This window comes from Pinus tabuliformis, chromosome 2_2, assembly GCF_031772625.1.
Source record: "Pinus tabuliformis cultivar Carrire ecotype Pingquan chromosome 2_2, CPIR1, whole genome shotgun sequence".
Lineage (NCBI taxonomy): Eukaryota > Viridiplantae > Streptophyta > Pinopsida > Pinales > Pinaceae > Pinus > Pinus tabuliformis.
Genome location: NC_142300.1, coordinates 806426705 through 806443759, shown reverse-complemented (window position 1 = coordinate 806443759; position 17055 = coordinate 806426705). Strand labels below are relative to the sequence as shown.

General features: G+C 36.3%; 1 protein-coding gene across 1 annotated transcript; it reads left to right on the top strand.

The window, feature by feature from the left end:
• Window positions 1–9956: 9956 nt before the first annotated feature.
• On the top strand, window positions 9957–10436 carry LOC149195410 (uncharacterized). The gene has a single exon (XM_089407907.1). The coding sequence runs from the start codon at window positions 9957–9959 to the stop codon at window positions 10434–10436; it is 480 nt and encodes a 159-aa protein (XP_089264033.1).
• The last annotated feature ends 6619 nt before the right edge of the window (window positions 10437–17055 follow it).

Sequence of the window (17055 nt, the reverse complement as noted above, 5' to 3'; positions counted from 1 at the left end):
TATTAAATGCATTTAATGGCTTATGTTTCGAATAGTACAAGTTGTATATTGATAAAAAAAATAAATTGAGAAGGTGTCAAGTAACAAAAATATTGATCGAAACAATGATAGAATATCTTTTTTTTTCTAGTTAAGACTAACCTAAGTACCCACAGGGATTTGAACCGGTGACCTATCGCAAGAAGTGCCTTAACAGTGCACCCATTCACCGTCAATCCAAAACCCCGTGGGCTAACAATGATAGAATATCGAAAGAAGAAAAGAAGGAGATTTTCTTGTAAATTCTTTAGGAAATTAATATGTTTGAACTATACGTATATTTAAGTAACATGTATTGGTTAGTTTGTGTCATGTAGAGCCACAAAATGAAGAAGGTAGATAATATTATATCTAATCTAACCGCAAAATAATGTAAATCCTCAGAAAAATTGCACAAGGATGAATGAGGTGAATCAAAAAATACTATTCAATATGAGTTTTTTCTTTTTGAATTTTCATTGATAATATACTTATGAATATTAGATAACATGTTTCAAACAATATATTAATTGATATATGTTTAGTGTTACAAAAGGAGAAACAATGAAGGAAAATATCAATGTTGTTCTATGAATTCATTTTTTATAAAATGTGTAAATGACGACGAATTAGTCCTTGGCTCATCTAGAGTGGTACTGTAGGTTAATGAAATGGTATTTCTTAAAGAAAACTATGAGGGATCTACTGGAATGAATGTATATATGTACTTTCCACTTACAATGCAAAAATTAATCCAATATTTTAATAACCAAATTATATATAAACTATAGGATGCATTTCAAGAGAAATGGTCAATGAGACATGTTAGACTTGTAATTAAAAAAACATACAACAAAAGAAATCATTCAAAAGGTGATATTCCTAACTAAAATGATTTTCTAGAATTATATTTATATATCACTAGAAACCATTCATTTATTAATATCAATTTTGTTATTTTTAGTTTCACATTTCAATATAAAAATAATTTATTATTTTTTTAGGGAATATTGTGAAAATATTGAATGATCAATGAGCCAATATGCGAAACATGCTAGTAGGAATGTTCAAAAAAGTGTACAGGGAGATGGTTAAAGAAATGAACATAATTTCATCACAGGAGGAGCCATTTGAACAATAAGGTGCTTAAAATATATGTAATCCTTATTGACTTTGTATATAAAAAACATGTTTTAGTATTAAATATTAATTTTTAAGTATTTCTTACAGAAACAAAAACAAAATGGAAGTAATTCAGCACATAAAACTGGACGACAAGGAAGAAAAGGGTTGATATCAAAGTTTTTAAGTAATTGCTAATCTTTCTTTACAACAACTCAGGGCTTCATTTTTGTATATTTTAAAATATTTTACAACAACCATCCTTGAATGTATTCAAATAGGTGCTAAAATACAAAGAAGATCCATCAGAAGAATTAATGGACATTGGGTTAAATACAGGTTGAGTGTATATGATGGCATATCAAAAGTTAATTGTGGAATTTGTAAGTACCTATGTCATTTTACTTCTCTGAGTTTATAATTAATAAAAAAAAAATCCTTTATATTAAACCTATGATATATAATCGCATTTAAAACATGCAGGAATTAAGGTATGGAACTAAGCCAACAAAAGTCTTGTTGTAGCAGGGCATGAGACTTCATTTTGAAACCATGTGCATAGTTTATGAGTCACTTCCTACTATGGTACATCAATTTATCTTTTTTGTAAGCTTTGTGGGACTACGTCTTCATAATATTTCTTTTTTTTGTAAGCTCGGTAGGACTACATCTTCATCATGTCCAACTTCTCACCCCGATGAGGGGGGATAGCACAAGATTTGAACCCCAAGACTTTTAGTTTAGTGAGACTTCATTTCCATAGTCATTACCAATTGAGGTACCCCAAGTGGACTATGGTACATTGATATTACATTTACATTTATGTATATTATTTATTTCAATTTTAATTATTCTCACCAATGTAGATACACTCATTGCCCTTTATTTTTATGTTTGTAGATGGAAGAAGATCAAGAAGATCAAAAAAGTCTGTGAAATCAAAGAAACATTCCTAAAAGTAACCTAATTCATGGAATTATCTCAAGCACTCACAACAGTTCCAAGGAAGAATGATGATTTGTTTAGATATTATTGCAAAATGTTGTATTTTTTGAAATAATTTTGTCTGAAAATTAGAAATTTTGTTTAATGTAACTGACATAGTGTCCCAATTTAAAGACAGAGAGCTACAAATAAAAATCCCATTTCGTATGACAAAGAGTCTCACATTGATATATAATAAAAATACATTTTAATTTATTTTGTTATGTTATTAAATGTCAATGTGAAGTTTTACACCATTGATTAAATATATGGATGATTAAATATTATAATGAAGAGATGAAGAATAAGATAATACAACAAATTAATCCAAACATCATACACAAATACACTAATCAAATTTTAATTTACATCAATATTTTTATAGTATGTATGTCAACATTTCGATGAATAACGGATTTAAAAAAATACAATCATTGCATTGTCCCAAGTTGATGTTTCCAAATAAAGTGAAAATATCATACAAAGAATCTACGTGTGCGTGACATAAAACCGTACCAGTGCATTATGTTATATCAAAGCACACTGATGGCATATTTTTTCATGAATGGTTCCATTTAAGAAAATGGCATCACTGGAGTGTTTAGTTCTTCAAGCACCAATATTGTTTGTAATTAATGCCTCAGTGCATTGTAATTCTTAATGCCCCCACTTCTTTAATAGAACTAACACCCTAGTCCTACAAAAAGTTATTTCCAAACCTCATGCATTATTAAAATTAATAGCATTGGTCCCTTTATATCCCTAATGCACTGGTGCATTTATACAAAAAATAAACATGGGCACTGCGAGTTTAAACAAAAGAACCAAGAGTGAAACTATTTTTTGTGTGTTGTAGTGTCATTCCTTAAAAGAATGCACTGGGGAATTTTTTGATATACATGCACTAGGGCAGTATACCTTTCAGGCACCGATGTTCTTTGCATTCAATACCTCAATGATTTTATTTTTGTTTGAATACTAATGATTGTATATATGTAGTGCATTGTTCCTACTTGTTCCATGAATCACACAAAAAAAAAAAAAACAAAATATCCGCTAAAACCTCTATCTACCAAGAATTTTTCAATTATGATGAGGCTCTATTATAATATTTGCTAAATAATCGAGTATCACGAACAAATGTTTTAGTGTATTTTTTTTGACAATTTTTCGTCAATTTTATAACACTAAAAACCTATGTTATTACCTCTACAAGAAGGTATTTTGCTTATAGTGAAATGCTTAAGGGTGTGGTTATAAGCCTCCAAATCACATGGGAGAAGGCCTATGGAGTATGACCAGGAGCGCACTAGGAGTATGACAAACCTACAGATATGGAGAAGATTATGGGGAGCTTTATGGGAAAAAAGCATTGTATGGTTTGGAGCAAGCTACCCAAGCCCAGCATGTCCACATTGACAGTTACCTCATGAAGCTTGGAACTAGTTCTGACCCATTGTATGGAAAACCCAACACCCTCCATTTTTCACTTATTTACTTCAAATAATGGGGCCCCTTTTCATTAGTTTTTGGCTAAAACACCTTTTATGATTTTCATTTAAGTTAATTGTCCTACAAATTTTGCCATTTTTTCATTTTCATCGGATCTACATTTTGATTGTTTCATTGAATTCGACTTTTAGCAAGCTTTCCATCAATACTGGTTTCACCTCATTTGGTCATCTGGATTGTAAATGGAACTCCTTTGAAGTTTGACCGTTTTTGTCAACTGGGTTTAAAAATGTACAAATGGTACAAAATTTCAATTTATGCAATTAAAAGAGAAATTCATTGTAAATATTAACTCTTAGTTAAATTTTACTAATTTAAAACGATCCTACAAAATGACCCAGCTAGATTGTAGAATAGTTAGAAAAGCGTATTTTCGGGATCTCAGTAATTTATTCCAATTTCTTATTTTAAAACAAATTGCCAAACCCAAAATCTCAAAATTGAAAAGCGGTTGTAGTTCATTTTGTATAATTTTTAATTCCACGTGAGCCCCACTCCACATCACCTCCCTTCCAAAATCCTAATTCAAAAAATCCTTAAATAAAAATTGTGAAATAAAAATGCGATGCCAAATAAAATTGTGATGTGATAGAAAAACATGCGATATCACATATCGCATATCACAAAATCTTTATCCACCTCATTTAAAATTTGTGATCGCCAATTTGATAATTATATGATTGGTTATTTAGTTATAATATAAAGTTTTTGGTCAATTCCTTATGACTCCTGCTTCACCTTATTCCTCCACCTACGTCACCCTACCTCATCCCTACCTCCTTATTACTCCACCTCACCTCCTTATCCCTCCACCTCGCCTCCTTATTCCTCCACCTCACCACCCTCACTCATTCTCCATTAAATCTCACATATAAGTCTCATCCTTTGGTTTGTATGTAATGTGTATAGTGTAGGCTTGGTGTTTAATAATGTAAGGTGAAAGTAATATGTTTTTTTTCAAATAAATAATTTAATTATATTTTTATTAAAATAATTATGTTATAATTATAATATTTTATTATAATTTAATATAATTAAACTATAATATTAATATAAGTATATTATATTGTGAAGTTTTGATCACATCGAGTTACAAGACCTCGACTCCCACTCTGCATCCTATGTGGTCCACATCCTGCGCGTCCTGAAGACTGCAAGCGCGCCTGCGCACTGCGAATCCTGATCCCTACGTGATTGCCCACCGAGGGCTTCGTCCCAAGCTGCGGTCGATCTAGCACTGCTTCCTCTTTGGTCACGTCAGGTCCGATCTAGGGCTTGCATCAATGGAGGTGTTGGACACTCCCTAGGCATCTCCCCCTCCTCCTCTGACGTCCTCGACTGCTGAGGCCTTCAATCAACTCTTGACAGAGCTTCCGAAGAAGAAGATCTCAGAAGCTACAAAATTCGTCAAAAATTTGGATGATATACATGAGATCTCCCTTCCTCCAGAAACCTTGATCTAGGTTGTATTATCCTTGGCCGAGCAAGCTCTCATCGGCCAGTTCACCAGGCTATGGCCATCTCCCAAAACCACTGAGAGCTGGGTTAACAGAAACTAGGCACTGTTGATCAAAGAAAGTGTTACCTCTTATTTTCTGGGGAGAGGATTCTTCCTCTTCGAAATCACTTCAAAGGATGACAAAGATTTGATCTTCACCAACGACCCCTACTTCATGGGCCCTCAAGGTTTGTATCTAAATAAGTGGACTCCGGACTTTGATCTAGCAGTGGATGTGCCAAAAGCAGTTCCAGTGTGGGTAAGGCTCCAAAATCTCCCAGTTCATTATTGGAATTGGGACTCCTTGATGCACATAGGAAATTCCCTTCGGGAATACATAGATCGAGCAAACAATAAGGACTAATACGACTGCGCCAGAATATGTGTTGAAGTAGATCTGGAGGTGGGGCTACTAGAGGCCATCAGAATCAATGTCGGAAGTTGGACGCATGTGTAGAAACTAGACTATGAGCAGCTTCCCTTCAAATGCCGTAAATGCCATGTATATGGCCACTTCGCCAAAGGATGCTCATCCAACAATGAGGCTATGCAAGGGAAGGAGGATGGTTGGAATCAAGTCAAGCACTCCAAAACTTCTCACGAGATGCAAAAGCTGAGAGGTCCTAATGGCAAAGGTCCTCACCAGCCCTCTACTCAACAGATCCCGCCCAAGCCTGTTCCATAAAATAAGTTCGACCCTCTTAGCTCGCAGCCAGAGGACATCTAGGAGGACATGGACCAAAAGGTAGTATCTTCAGATAAAGGTAACTAACCAATCTTCTCCAAGGACACAAGTGTCGCAGAAAGCTCAAAAGGAATTCCTGTTGAAGTTGAGGAAGAGGACCAAGAGTCAGAAGACTCGGAGGAGGAAGGAGAAATAGGTGACTCTGAAGCCTCTGTAAGGAGATCAACAAGAGGCCACCAAATAGATCAGGAGAAAAGAGAACAGGAAACATACAAAGATAAGTTACAGGGCAGCCAACCAACTCTGGAGAAGCTGTTAGCAAAAAAGCCGAAGATGGCAAGAAACCAGTCTCAAGGCTCCAAGGGAGCCCTTTAGAGCAAGGGTAAATAATGAAAATAGTCTCATGGAATTGTAGGGGTATGGGGAGCAAAATCAAGGAAGAGGCCATAAGGAACTTAATAAGAATAGAAGCCCCGGACATATTCCTTATCCAGGAGACCAAAATGGAGGACATAGAGTTCCTCCAAACAAGCAAAAAACTCTGGAGCAAAAGTAAAGAAAAAGCTGTCTCAGCCCGAGGAGCCTCTGGAGGGCTCGGTACTCTTTGGAATGATAGTAAGTTTTCGTTAGTATCTGCGACCTCAAATACTCATTGGCTGCTGCTGAAAATGTAGCATCTCGTTACAAAAGAATCTTTTTGTCTCTTTAATGTTTATGTGCAGGTCAATGCTGGAGAAAAAAAGGCATGTTGGGACTCAATAAGAAGCCAGGCAGACCTTGGGAACCTAGAAAACATCATCATTACAGGAGATCTGAATCTCACACTGCACACCTCAGAAAAGTAAGGAGGCTGCACTGTGCAAGATCTGGCAAGGGAATGGGCAGAGGACCTACTACAAGACTGGGACCTGTCAGACATTAAGCCCTCCTCTCGTAAGTATACTTGGTCAAATAAAAGAATAGGCCCTGGACACATTACAGCAAGGCTAGATAGTTTTTTTGTCCAAAGTTCCTTTCTTTTGCTTGGATTAGACGCTAGTATGCAAATTCTTTCTAGCAACATATCTAACCATAATCCTATCAAGCTTGATCTCCAGACCCATCCCAATCTTGGCCCCATCCCCTTCAGATTTAACCCCCTCTAGGTCAAGGAAGAAATTTTTTTACAAATACTCAAGGAAAGTTGGTCTCAGCCAGTCAAAGGATCACCTTTCTATGTGTGGGAAGAAAAGCTCGGAAGAAGAAAATCTTCTCTAAAGTGCTTGGCAAAAACCCTCCCCAATCCAGTAGCTAAAAGAAAAAATCTCCAAAATCAGCTAGATGTACTTCATTTGCTGTCAGAAGAGGCCTATGTAACCAGAGAAATCCTTGATAAGGAGGTCCAACTTCAACAACAATTTCATAAATCCTACCTGGCTGAAGAAGAATATTGGAGCATTAAATCTCACTGCCTTTGGCTCAAAGTGGGAGACATAAATTCTTCTTTCTTCCATAAGCAAGCTCAAGCTAGAGAAAGCTACAACTCCATTGTTGAAATCAAGGTAGATACCACCAGTCACAAGGACTTTACAAGTATCAAACGAGCAACTTTTCTCCATTTCAAAAATTTGTGCAGCGAAGATGCAAATCCGACTCAAAATTCTTGCCTTCTAGATTGGGTTCCCTCTTCAATCACTGTAGAGATGAACGTCCAGCTAGAAGCTAAAGTCACCAAGGTTGAGGTCAAGAATGCTCTCTTTGCCATGAACCCAGATAAAGCACCAGGTCAGGATGGGTTCTCCACCAGATTTTTTCAATCATGTTGGCACATTGTGTAAAAAGATCTCTATAAAATGGTTCAAAAATCCCAAGTCTATCAAAAATTTGGAGGTAGTACAAATTTTGCGTTCCTTGCACTCATCCCCAAGGAGAAAGGCGCCATCTCCTTCAGTAGATTTCGTCCAATCTCTCTTTGCAACACTGGCTACAAATTGATCACCAAGGTTATAGCTAACAGGCTGAAATATATTCTCCCCAAAATCATTCCAAAGAATCAAGGGGGGCTTTATTCATGGCAAACAGCTAGCGGACAAGTTCATATTAATTCAAGAGGTAATCCTTTCAAGCCAGCAGTGCAAGGAAAAAGGTATGGCTATCAAACTGGACTTAGAAAATTCTTTTGATCGTGTTAGGCATAATTTTCTTTTGAATGTTTTGAAAAAATTTGGATTTGGTGAGAGAATCATAAACTGGATTCGAGCCTGCATCTCAGAGCCATGGATCGCGCCCCTAGTTAATGGCATAGTTGCTGATTTTTTTCAAAGCCTTAAGAGGAATAAGGTAGGGCTGCCCTCTATCTCCTCTTCTGTTTGTACTCCAAGCTTCTGTTCTCAGCTTCCATCTAAACAAAAAAATGCAAGAACGGGAGATCTCATGGGTCTGCATTGCAAGAGGAGTCAAAAACATCATCCATGCCATTTTTACAGATGATACACTGCTGCTAGGTGCTGCATCGATTCATTCAGCCAACATATTTAAAGAAGCTCTTAAGGGGTTTTGTATGGCGTCAGGAAGTAGTCTCAACAAGGCGAAGTGTCACATTTACTGTTGAAACATTACACCCATCTTGCTTAGCTCCATTGCCAGATGCCTTGGATTCATAGCCTCTTCAGTTTGGAACTCGTTTAAATATCTTGGGCTCCCGATATTTCTCAAGCGAGCCTATAGGATTGGCTCCCTCAACTAGAAAAATTCAAGAGCAAACTCCAAGCTTGGGGATTCAACTGGCTTAAAATTGTGGGCAAGTCAGTCCTCATCAAAGCTGTGCTCTACAGTCTCCCATTATTTTAGTTCTCTGTTCTCCTTGCTCTAATTGGAATTCTTCAGAAAATGGACCAGCACATTCACAATTTCTTTTGGAAGGGAGGCAAACAGAATGAGAGTAAAATCCCTCTTGTTAATTGGGAAACTATCTCCAAACCTCAAATGGAGGGAGGATTAAACTTCAAGAGCCTTTCCCTACAGAACATTGCCATGGGAGCCAAGCTTCTCTAGAGAATTATTGCGCCCAAGCCTAGATGGGCCCAATTAGCGTTATGGAGGAAGTATTACAAAGGTGAGAGAGTGAGATGCCTAGATGGCCTCTCCCTCACGACGCCTCTCATTTTGTAAGGCTCTGCTTCAAAGCCGCCGCCCTGATATGCTCCAACGCTTACTGGATACATGGAAATGGGAAGAAAATCAACATTTGGGTTGATCGTATCATGGATCAAGAACCGATTGGTGATTTACCCTCAGTGAAGGCACTGCTTGACTAGTTGACCACCTCCGGAAAATCCACACTATGGGATATATCCTCGTGGGTTGGGACGCATTGGGCAGGTTGGAGTTTTATTGATTTTCATCCGAATCTTATCCAAGAATGCAGCGGCCTTCATGCTATGATGAATGGAATTGCACCCTCTCATATACGCAGAAGAGACTCGCGTAGCTGGGGTTCACTGTCTGCAGGGTACACAGTAGTTCAAGGCTACACTAAGTTCACTTTGAGACCGAATGTCCCTCTTCATCCTGCTCCATGGAAGGCGATCTGGAGTATTTCCTCTCTACCCTGAAATTGACATGTTCTACTAGCTCCTATGCCACAAGAAAATTCTCACAGATGACAAATTGTAGAGACATGGATTCCATGGCCCATCAAGGTGTCCCCTATGCAGAGAGAATGTGGAATGTGCCACGCATATCATGTTAAATTGAAACTTCGTTTTGCAGGTTTGGAGTGAGCTGATGGATTACTGGAACCCCAATTTTGTAATTCCCACCTCCATAATTGATCTTTTTGCTAATTGGCAAAACAACTACCCTGGTCCTCTTCCAAAAAACAAAGTGATTAAAGCAGCTTGGTCTTCCATCCCTAAACTTTGCTGCTCGCAGATCTGGCTAGAGAGAAACAGTAGAATCTTCAGAAACACTCAACATGATGTCAAGGTGGTAGCTGCTAAGGTAAAGTTTTAGTTAAAAGAGTGCTTGGGAGATCAAAAAGATGCTTCAAATCTAACTTAGTTACATATTGTTTAGGGGGCCTCCTTAAATCTGCAATTTCACCAAGCCATCAGAAACATCCCCTCTTCTAAAGATTGGTAGATAAGGGGAAAAATAATGAAGACTTTCAAGACATGGATCTCCAATCAAAAGGTGCACTCTCTCTTCTTTGACAGAGCAGGAAAGGGAAATCCTGACAAGGCTGGTGTAGGAGGAATTGTAAAAAACATTGAAGGCATATCAACTCACAACTTTGCTTGGGGTCTGGGGCTCAACTCCAACATCCAAGCTGAAGCATTGGCCCTCTACCAAGGTATTAAGTTGCTCTTGAATTTGGAAATCAAGGAGGCAAACATTTTTGGAGATTCTCAAGTGATAATAGAAATCATGGCGACCAACTCAGCGCCTCAGGATTTAAGGTTAGCTAGACTGATATGTAGAATCAGAAGTTTGGGGAAACTATTCCAAAACCGAAAATACTTCCATGTTTTGAGAGACAACAACAAAGAAGCAGATCTTGAAGCTAATAAAGCTGCTCTTCTCACTGCTGGGGCAATAATAAGAGACAGTGATGAAACATGGGATCCAATTCCATAATCAATCAGCTGATATGTTTTATTTATTTCTATTGAATCAGTTTGTTTGTATTTATAAGCTTCGGCAAATCATAGAAATCGATTCCATAGCCACAACCAAAAAGAGCTAGAAGCTGAACACAAGTTCCATAGCATTTTAGGTGGTCGGAACTATTTGGGTTCTACTCCCTCTCATTGTAATTGGAAATCTAGCATTTAGACCACTCAGCTAATATATTCCATAACAGTTTCCGTGAAAAAAAGAATATAATTATATTATATTGTAATCAATTTTTAAATCATATTTTTTTATTAATTGAATTTTGTTTTAATTGATTTCTTATTAATTAATTTAAGTTTCTAATTATAAATAATTAGTTAACAAATTTAATTTAGGATTAGAATTTAATTTTTAGCCCACGTAAGAGATTTTCCAGAATTCTAGTAGTTTTAATTCCCCAACTTTAAAAGCTCCTAAATTTAGTTTTACTTGGTCAAATGAGGCCTAAGACATCTCATTAGATAGAAAAAATCACCAAAACAATTTCGGAAGTGGTTTCATTACCAAATTTGGTCATTTAATAGGTCTAACATTTAGAAGAAGATCAAGCTCCAAATTTTTAAAACAAAACTAATTTTCAGAGTTTAATTTTCTCCATTCTCATTTTCCCACAACTTATACTTAGTACAGATCCATTGGCTATGATCCCCTTGACCAATTAAATCTTCACAGGAATCAATAGAAAGCTTAGATTTCTTTTTATTTAATTATGTAATAAAGTTTTAAATTAGAGATATTTTATTCCAAATTTGCTATTTTGATTTGAAATTGCATTTTAATTAAATTTTGATTAGATTTTGTGAGGAAATAGGTTGAAGAGATAAGAAATGAAGATTTCAATCAATGTGAATGCTTGAGAAATAAAGGAACTGGGCTTTGGGCCAATGAAAATTGATTGAGAATAACTACTCTTTAACAACTTTCCTATTCAGAATTCTTTTTGTAAAAATTATAAATAGGAGATTGTAGAATGTTTTAGAGTCTTATATGATATACAATTATGGGATTCCTAAAATCACTGTTGTAATAAGGATTTAGAGATGTAGGTGAGAGGAATCCTAAAGGAAGAAGGCTCTATATTGTTGTATTTTCATCTGTTTTTGGAGAAACACTTTTTTATTATGTACTACTGTTGTAAGGAGGAGGGCAATTCTGCAAACATATATTCATTGGAGGCCCATAAGATTTTTAACTACTACCATACTATGAGGATCTATAATTTGACTTCATTTATTAATAAAGGTTTATTTCAATTCATGGTGTTTAACACTATTGTTTACAGAATTTAATTGAAATGAATTCTTATTTTAGTCCCTCAATTTATATTTCAAATGCATGATTTAATAATCAGATTCATGCACTATTTTTGAATAATTAGCATTAATTCATTCAAAATTATTCTTAGAATATTCTAAAGGCTTAGTTTTAGATATAATTTGAAAACATAAGTTTGCATAGGAACCAACAACTATAATCTTAGATCAGTGAGCTATCTTACGATTTAGGATAATAATTTATTGCTTGCATACACGATGTCTTATTAGAACTAATTAAGTAATTCATCATGAATGTTTTTACTCTTTACCCATATGATAAATAAGAAATTGCATATATTTTCAATAGGCGCTTATGTAACTGTTTACTGAGTATTCGATTGTTAGTATTTTTGTTAACGAGGAACCAGATCTTGTGCATTATATTCTTGATCAAATTCCTCCATCTTAATTCAAATTCTTTAAAGCTTATTTTCTGTGTTGAGTTAATTAGCTCTTGATTGAGAGAAAGGTTCCCATTTCCTTCAGTCGAGATAGGTTAGATTAATTTCAACTTATATTAGATCTTTCAAGTGTTATCATACATTTTTCATTCTATATGTAGTCTTTTTAAGAGGAAAAAATTTAGAGTGGTTTGGATGTGCCGTTAAAACAACTTAAGGGTCATTTTATTACCTGGTCATCAAGAAGAATTGATCTGATGTCCTTGCCTATTGGTTAATAATGACAATATTAAACAATAGAAATAGGGAAAAGGTAATTGTACCTAGTTAAACTAGTTGGAACCACCATTCCAAAAGGAAAAGAAGTTGCTTCAAGGTCCGGACTTGGTGGTCTCCCTTATATTTTTGTAGGGAGAGAACTTTTAGCCTTCAATGTCTTTGGCACTAGAAGGAGGGCATAAATAATTTTTGTCTATTCAAGCTATTGTATTTTAAAGGTTTATTTAATCACAATGGGTCCTCTTAAACATCCCATTTGGAGTTGTATCTCTGGACGTGCATCTGGCCATACTCTACCAGAAGCAGTAAGAGTTTTGTCTCAAGTAAAGCTTAACGCAAAGAGAAATGTTTCTGCATTTAATTGTGCTTTTCAACTTATTTAAAATTTTTCAAATTCCACTTTTCAAAGAATTGATGAAGGTATTCTATGTAGGATTTTTACTTTTACATTCTCGGGAAAAGCCAAAAAATGGTGTCAAACTCTTCAAGTTGCATCTATTCCCAATTTGGATCAATTTATCACAATTTTATTTTTTTAATTTGATGGCTATGACTACGAGTAGGTATGTGACGAAATTGAAGTTTTATGAAGTTTTGAAAATGAAGATTTCATGGATTTTACCATTAGATTTCATTTAAATTGTTTGAGATTTAAAATTGAAGATAACTATTCAAAAATTAAATTAAAAGATTGTTTTGAATATATTAGCTCTCTTCCATGAATTCCCACCCCATATGATTAATTGCAAGATTTGATGATTCTCTTTCAACTCCTAGTAATATTATCAAAAATTCTGATATAGAGGTGCATATGAATCATGATGAAGTGGCCTCAACCATGTATGATAATTTCTTAAAATTAGTGCACACCTCTTATGACATTAATGATAATCATGTTAATGAACCATTATCACAAAAATTGCAAGAATTTTATAATCTAATGCAAGAATATACTAGCAATAATCATGCAGAAACTACCTCATTAAAATCAAAAAAATCATTACGATTCAGAAAATCAAATTATAATCAGCAAGTACAAGCAAAAATTGAAGTTTTCAATAATACACGATCTATTGTACAAATTTCTGAGTTTGATTATCTCAAGAAAAAGACAAATTCAATTCACCCAAGCAATGTTTTTCAAGGAAGAATTAATAGAGAAATGAATGATCATAAATCTGAAATTTGCAATGAGAAAAATGCACTTGAATCTGTAAACATAGAGTATTTCATAATAATTTTTTCAAATTGACATTTTTCCCTTTATCCTGATATTTTTCCTCATAGCAATTCATCCCCTCTCAACATTGATGTTATTTCAGAAAACATAGAGGCTGATATAAATGAATTTCCAATTAGTTTTATCAAGATAGAGAATCAATCATTGATCATTCTTCTCGGATTAATGAACATGTGCTTCATATTTCTTCTTGTTTTTATACATCACATGAAATTCAGGGGAATCTTAGAGAATGCTTTGAAGTCATTTATGATAATTACTCTACCATTGAGGATGTTGATTTGTCTTCTTCTCAAGTGAATCCTCATGATAAAATTCAAATCACATGTGGGAATGAAGAACACTCTAAATCTGAAATTGTTCCAACTAATTCTCATTCTCAAGAAAAAATTATCTTCATTATTTGAGCATTGAAGAATCAGTCCTAATTTATTATTCTTATGATGATCAAGCTCTCATTCCTATTCATGCTCATGATCTTCTATCTAATTCACAAGTTGGTGTTGGTAATCATTACAATTGCTTAATTCTGGCCAATTCTTGTGAAGAGGAAATCATTTCTTTTTTTTTTTGCTGCAGCAAGAGTAGGACCTTGTTTAACATTAATAATTTACAAATTTACAAAAAAACACCCAGATAGGTGGCGCAGGAGAGAGACCCTCCAAAGGAACCCAGACTAGGCCATGGAAAAAGTCTCGGCCTCCCAAAACTAACCTTTCCAAATAGCAAAGCTAAACAGGAATAAGCCAAAAATGAACCTAAATAGTAGAACAAAGCTTAAGAAAAAAGGGCCCCACCGAGAACAGTGCCCCAAAGAAACCAATCTACAAATATGGGCCCATGCAAACCCACCGACAAAAAAAGCGTACTCCTGAATCTACAAAGAAGATCTGATGGGTCCTAATCAACGACGCTAGACAAAATCACAAAGGGAAGAAGCACACCACTTAACTAGAAAATCCACCAACCTGATCGACCTTTTGTCACCGTTGATTTATAATAATGGATCTGATGGTCATGGATCATATTGCACCTACTAAGAATTTCGAACATTAGCCAGCGGTGGGGGCGGTATTCCATCCGGCCCCACCGCCACGTGCCTCCTCCTGAAAGGAATCACTGCCAAAATGAGAAAACCACTTTCCACCTATGGGGTGTGCGATTGCCAGGAAACCTATGCATAGTCGGTTTGCTGATACTGTTTGGAAAAATCCCAGAAAAGTGGCCTCCGAGAGTTCCTATCGAGACTCCCGCCCACCCCGTGCTAATGAAGGAGGACCTATCCTCCAAAAAGCTGGTCAGAAAAGAAACAAGGCCCCTTGACAGGCAGTCCATTACGAAGGTCAAGTCAACTTGGTTCCTGGTCCAAGGCTCTGCCACAAAACTCTAACCTATTATTTTCTGCATGTTCATGTAAAATTGCCTTTAACCTGCTCTGAGGCAACTCATTCCAACTTGAAGCCACTCTATCCTCTGTACTGATAACACCTTGGTTGGATAGCAAGTCTGCCAACTTATTTTCTGACCGTCGAACATGCCTAAAGTCAACTGTATGAAGGCTCTGTAGGTGGTGTTGTATCCATTAAAAGCCCCGAATCAGTCTCCAATTTTTTGAGGCTTTTTCTAGCTTAGTTCCCCAACTAATTTTCTTGACTGAATTGATAATAAGTTCAGAGTCTGCCTCCACTACCACATTTTGCCTGTTTTCCTAATTCGGGAAACCCAAACATTTCTCCATAGCCATCAGTTCCACCAAGTTATTAGTAGCTTTTCCTAAATGACAGTGGAAGATGAAGAGGATACTGCCATTCTCATCTCTTAACACCCCTCCATAACCAGCGGTACCCGGGTGGCCTTTTGAAGCTCCATCTATGTTGTATTTCAGATAACCCTTTGGAGGAGGATGCCAAAAATCATTTGCATTCTTCAGGGAGATAAGATTTCTATCCAACCCCTGAGGAGATATCCCTTGCAAGCCTAGTTCACAGAGAATTCCTAGGTCAATAGCCGAAGGGGAGTTCCTAGGGAGATTTCGCACTATGGTACTGAATGTTTCCTTGAGTTGTTTTAAGATCAGCTCAAAAATGCAATGGGAAGTCCTCTTTTCATCTTTGAAGATTCAGTTTTTCCTCTCTTTCCAAACATTCCAAACAATGAAGATGGGAAAGACAGTCCAATAAGTGGCGAGAAATACATTGTCTAAAAAATCTCTCCTCTAGTTGGTCAAGGTGTTACAGATATTATTTTTGTCTCTATCCATTTGATGGAAAATAAATGCAAAGGAATCCCACAGACTAGAGGAGAACATACATCTATTGAGGAGGTGCTCCATAGTTTCCTCTTGAGCCTCACAGAGCTGGCATCTGGAGGGTCCCAAAATACCCCTCTTCCTGATATTATCCCAGGTCAGAATTTTCCTATGCTAAACCAACCACCTGAATAGTTTAATTTTCACCTAGCCCTGGTGTCGCCAAAGGTTAAGCCAGGTTTTATCCAGAAATTGAGAGTTAAGGTAAAGGAGAATGAGCTTTGCTTTCTCGAGGTTTAAAACCCCCTCATTATTGTTTCCCCATCTCAACTGATCGTGGCCCTCCGATTTCCAAATCTTCATCTGATCCAACATTTCCTTGAGAGTTTTTGCTTTAGCCTTCAGGGTGTTGTTATCCCTAAATTCAAAATTCCTCTAGATTCTCCATTTGTCATTATTATTGATTTGCTCCCAAAAGTCTTTGACCATAGAAACTCTGTTGTTATCCGTGTTTTACTTGAGATCACTTAGGTCTTATTTTAATAAAATAGATTCCTGTTGCCATCTATCCTCCCAGAGATTTCCATCCGTTATTTCCCAGAAGCTGTTTCCTTGTACCAAACTACGGTTATCCCAGCCCTTGTTCCAAATGTGCGAGCCCTTTCTGTAACCCGACATCCTTATTAGATCCTAGTTATGCCATGTGCTGGCATATTTTTATTTCCAAACGGTTGCCCACTGTGCCTCTGGCTCTTTAACCCATCGCCACCATAATTTCGCTCCTAGAACCTTGCTGAGTATGTCAGGGTCATTCAAACCTAGCCCACCAAATATCTTAGGTTTGGAGATCTTATCCCACGCTACCAAGGCCCATTTCTTGCGATCCTCCCCCTTACCCCAAAGGAAGTCCCTTTGAATGGATATGAGCTGATGTAGGACACTTTGAGGAGCTGGGAGAACAGATAGCATAAGACAGCGATAGATTGAAGGACAACTTTGGTTAGCACTAACCTACCATCCAAATTTAGAGATGTAAAAGTCCACTTCTTGATTTTGTCTTGTAATTTTTCAATTACAGGTTCCGATATACTCTTGT

What these genes read in the sequence shown, in the direction of transcription:
- LOC149195410 (XM_089407907.1), top strand. Translation starts at nt 9,957, where the DNA reads ATGAAGACTTTCAAGACATGGATCTCCAATCAAAAGGTGCACTCTCTC.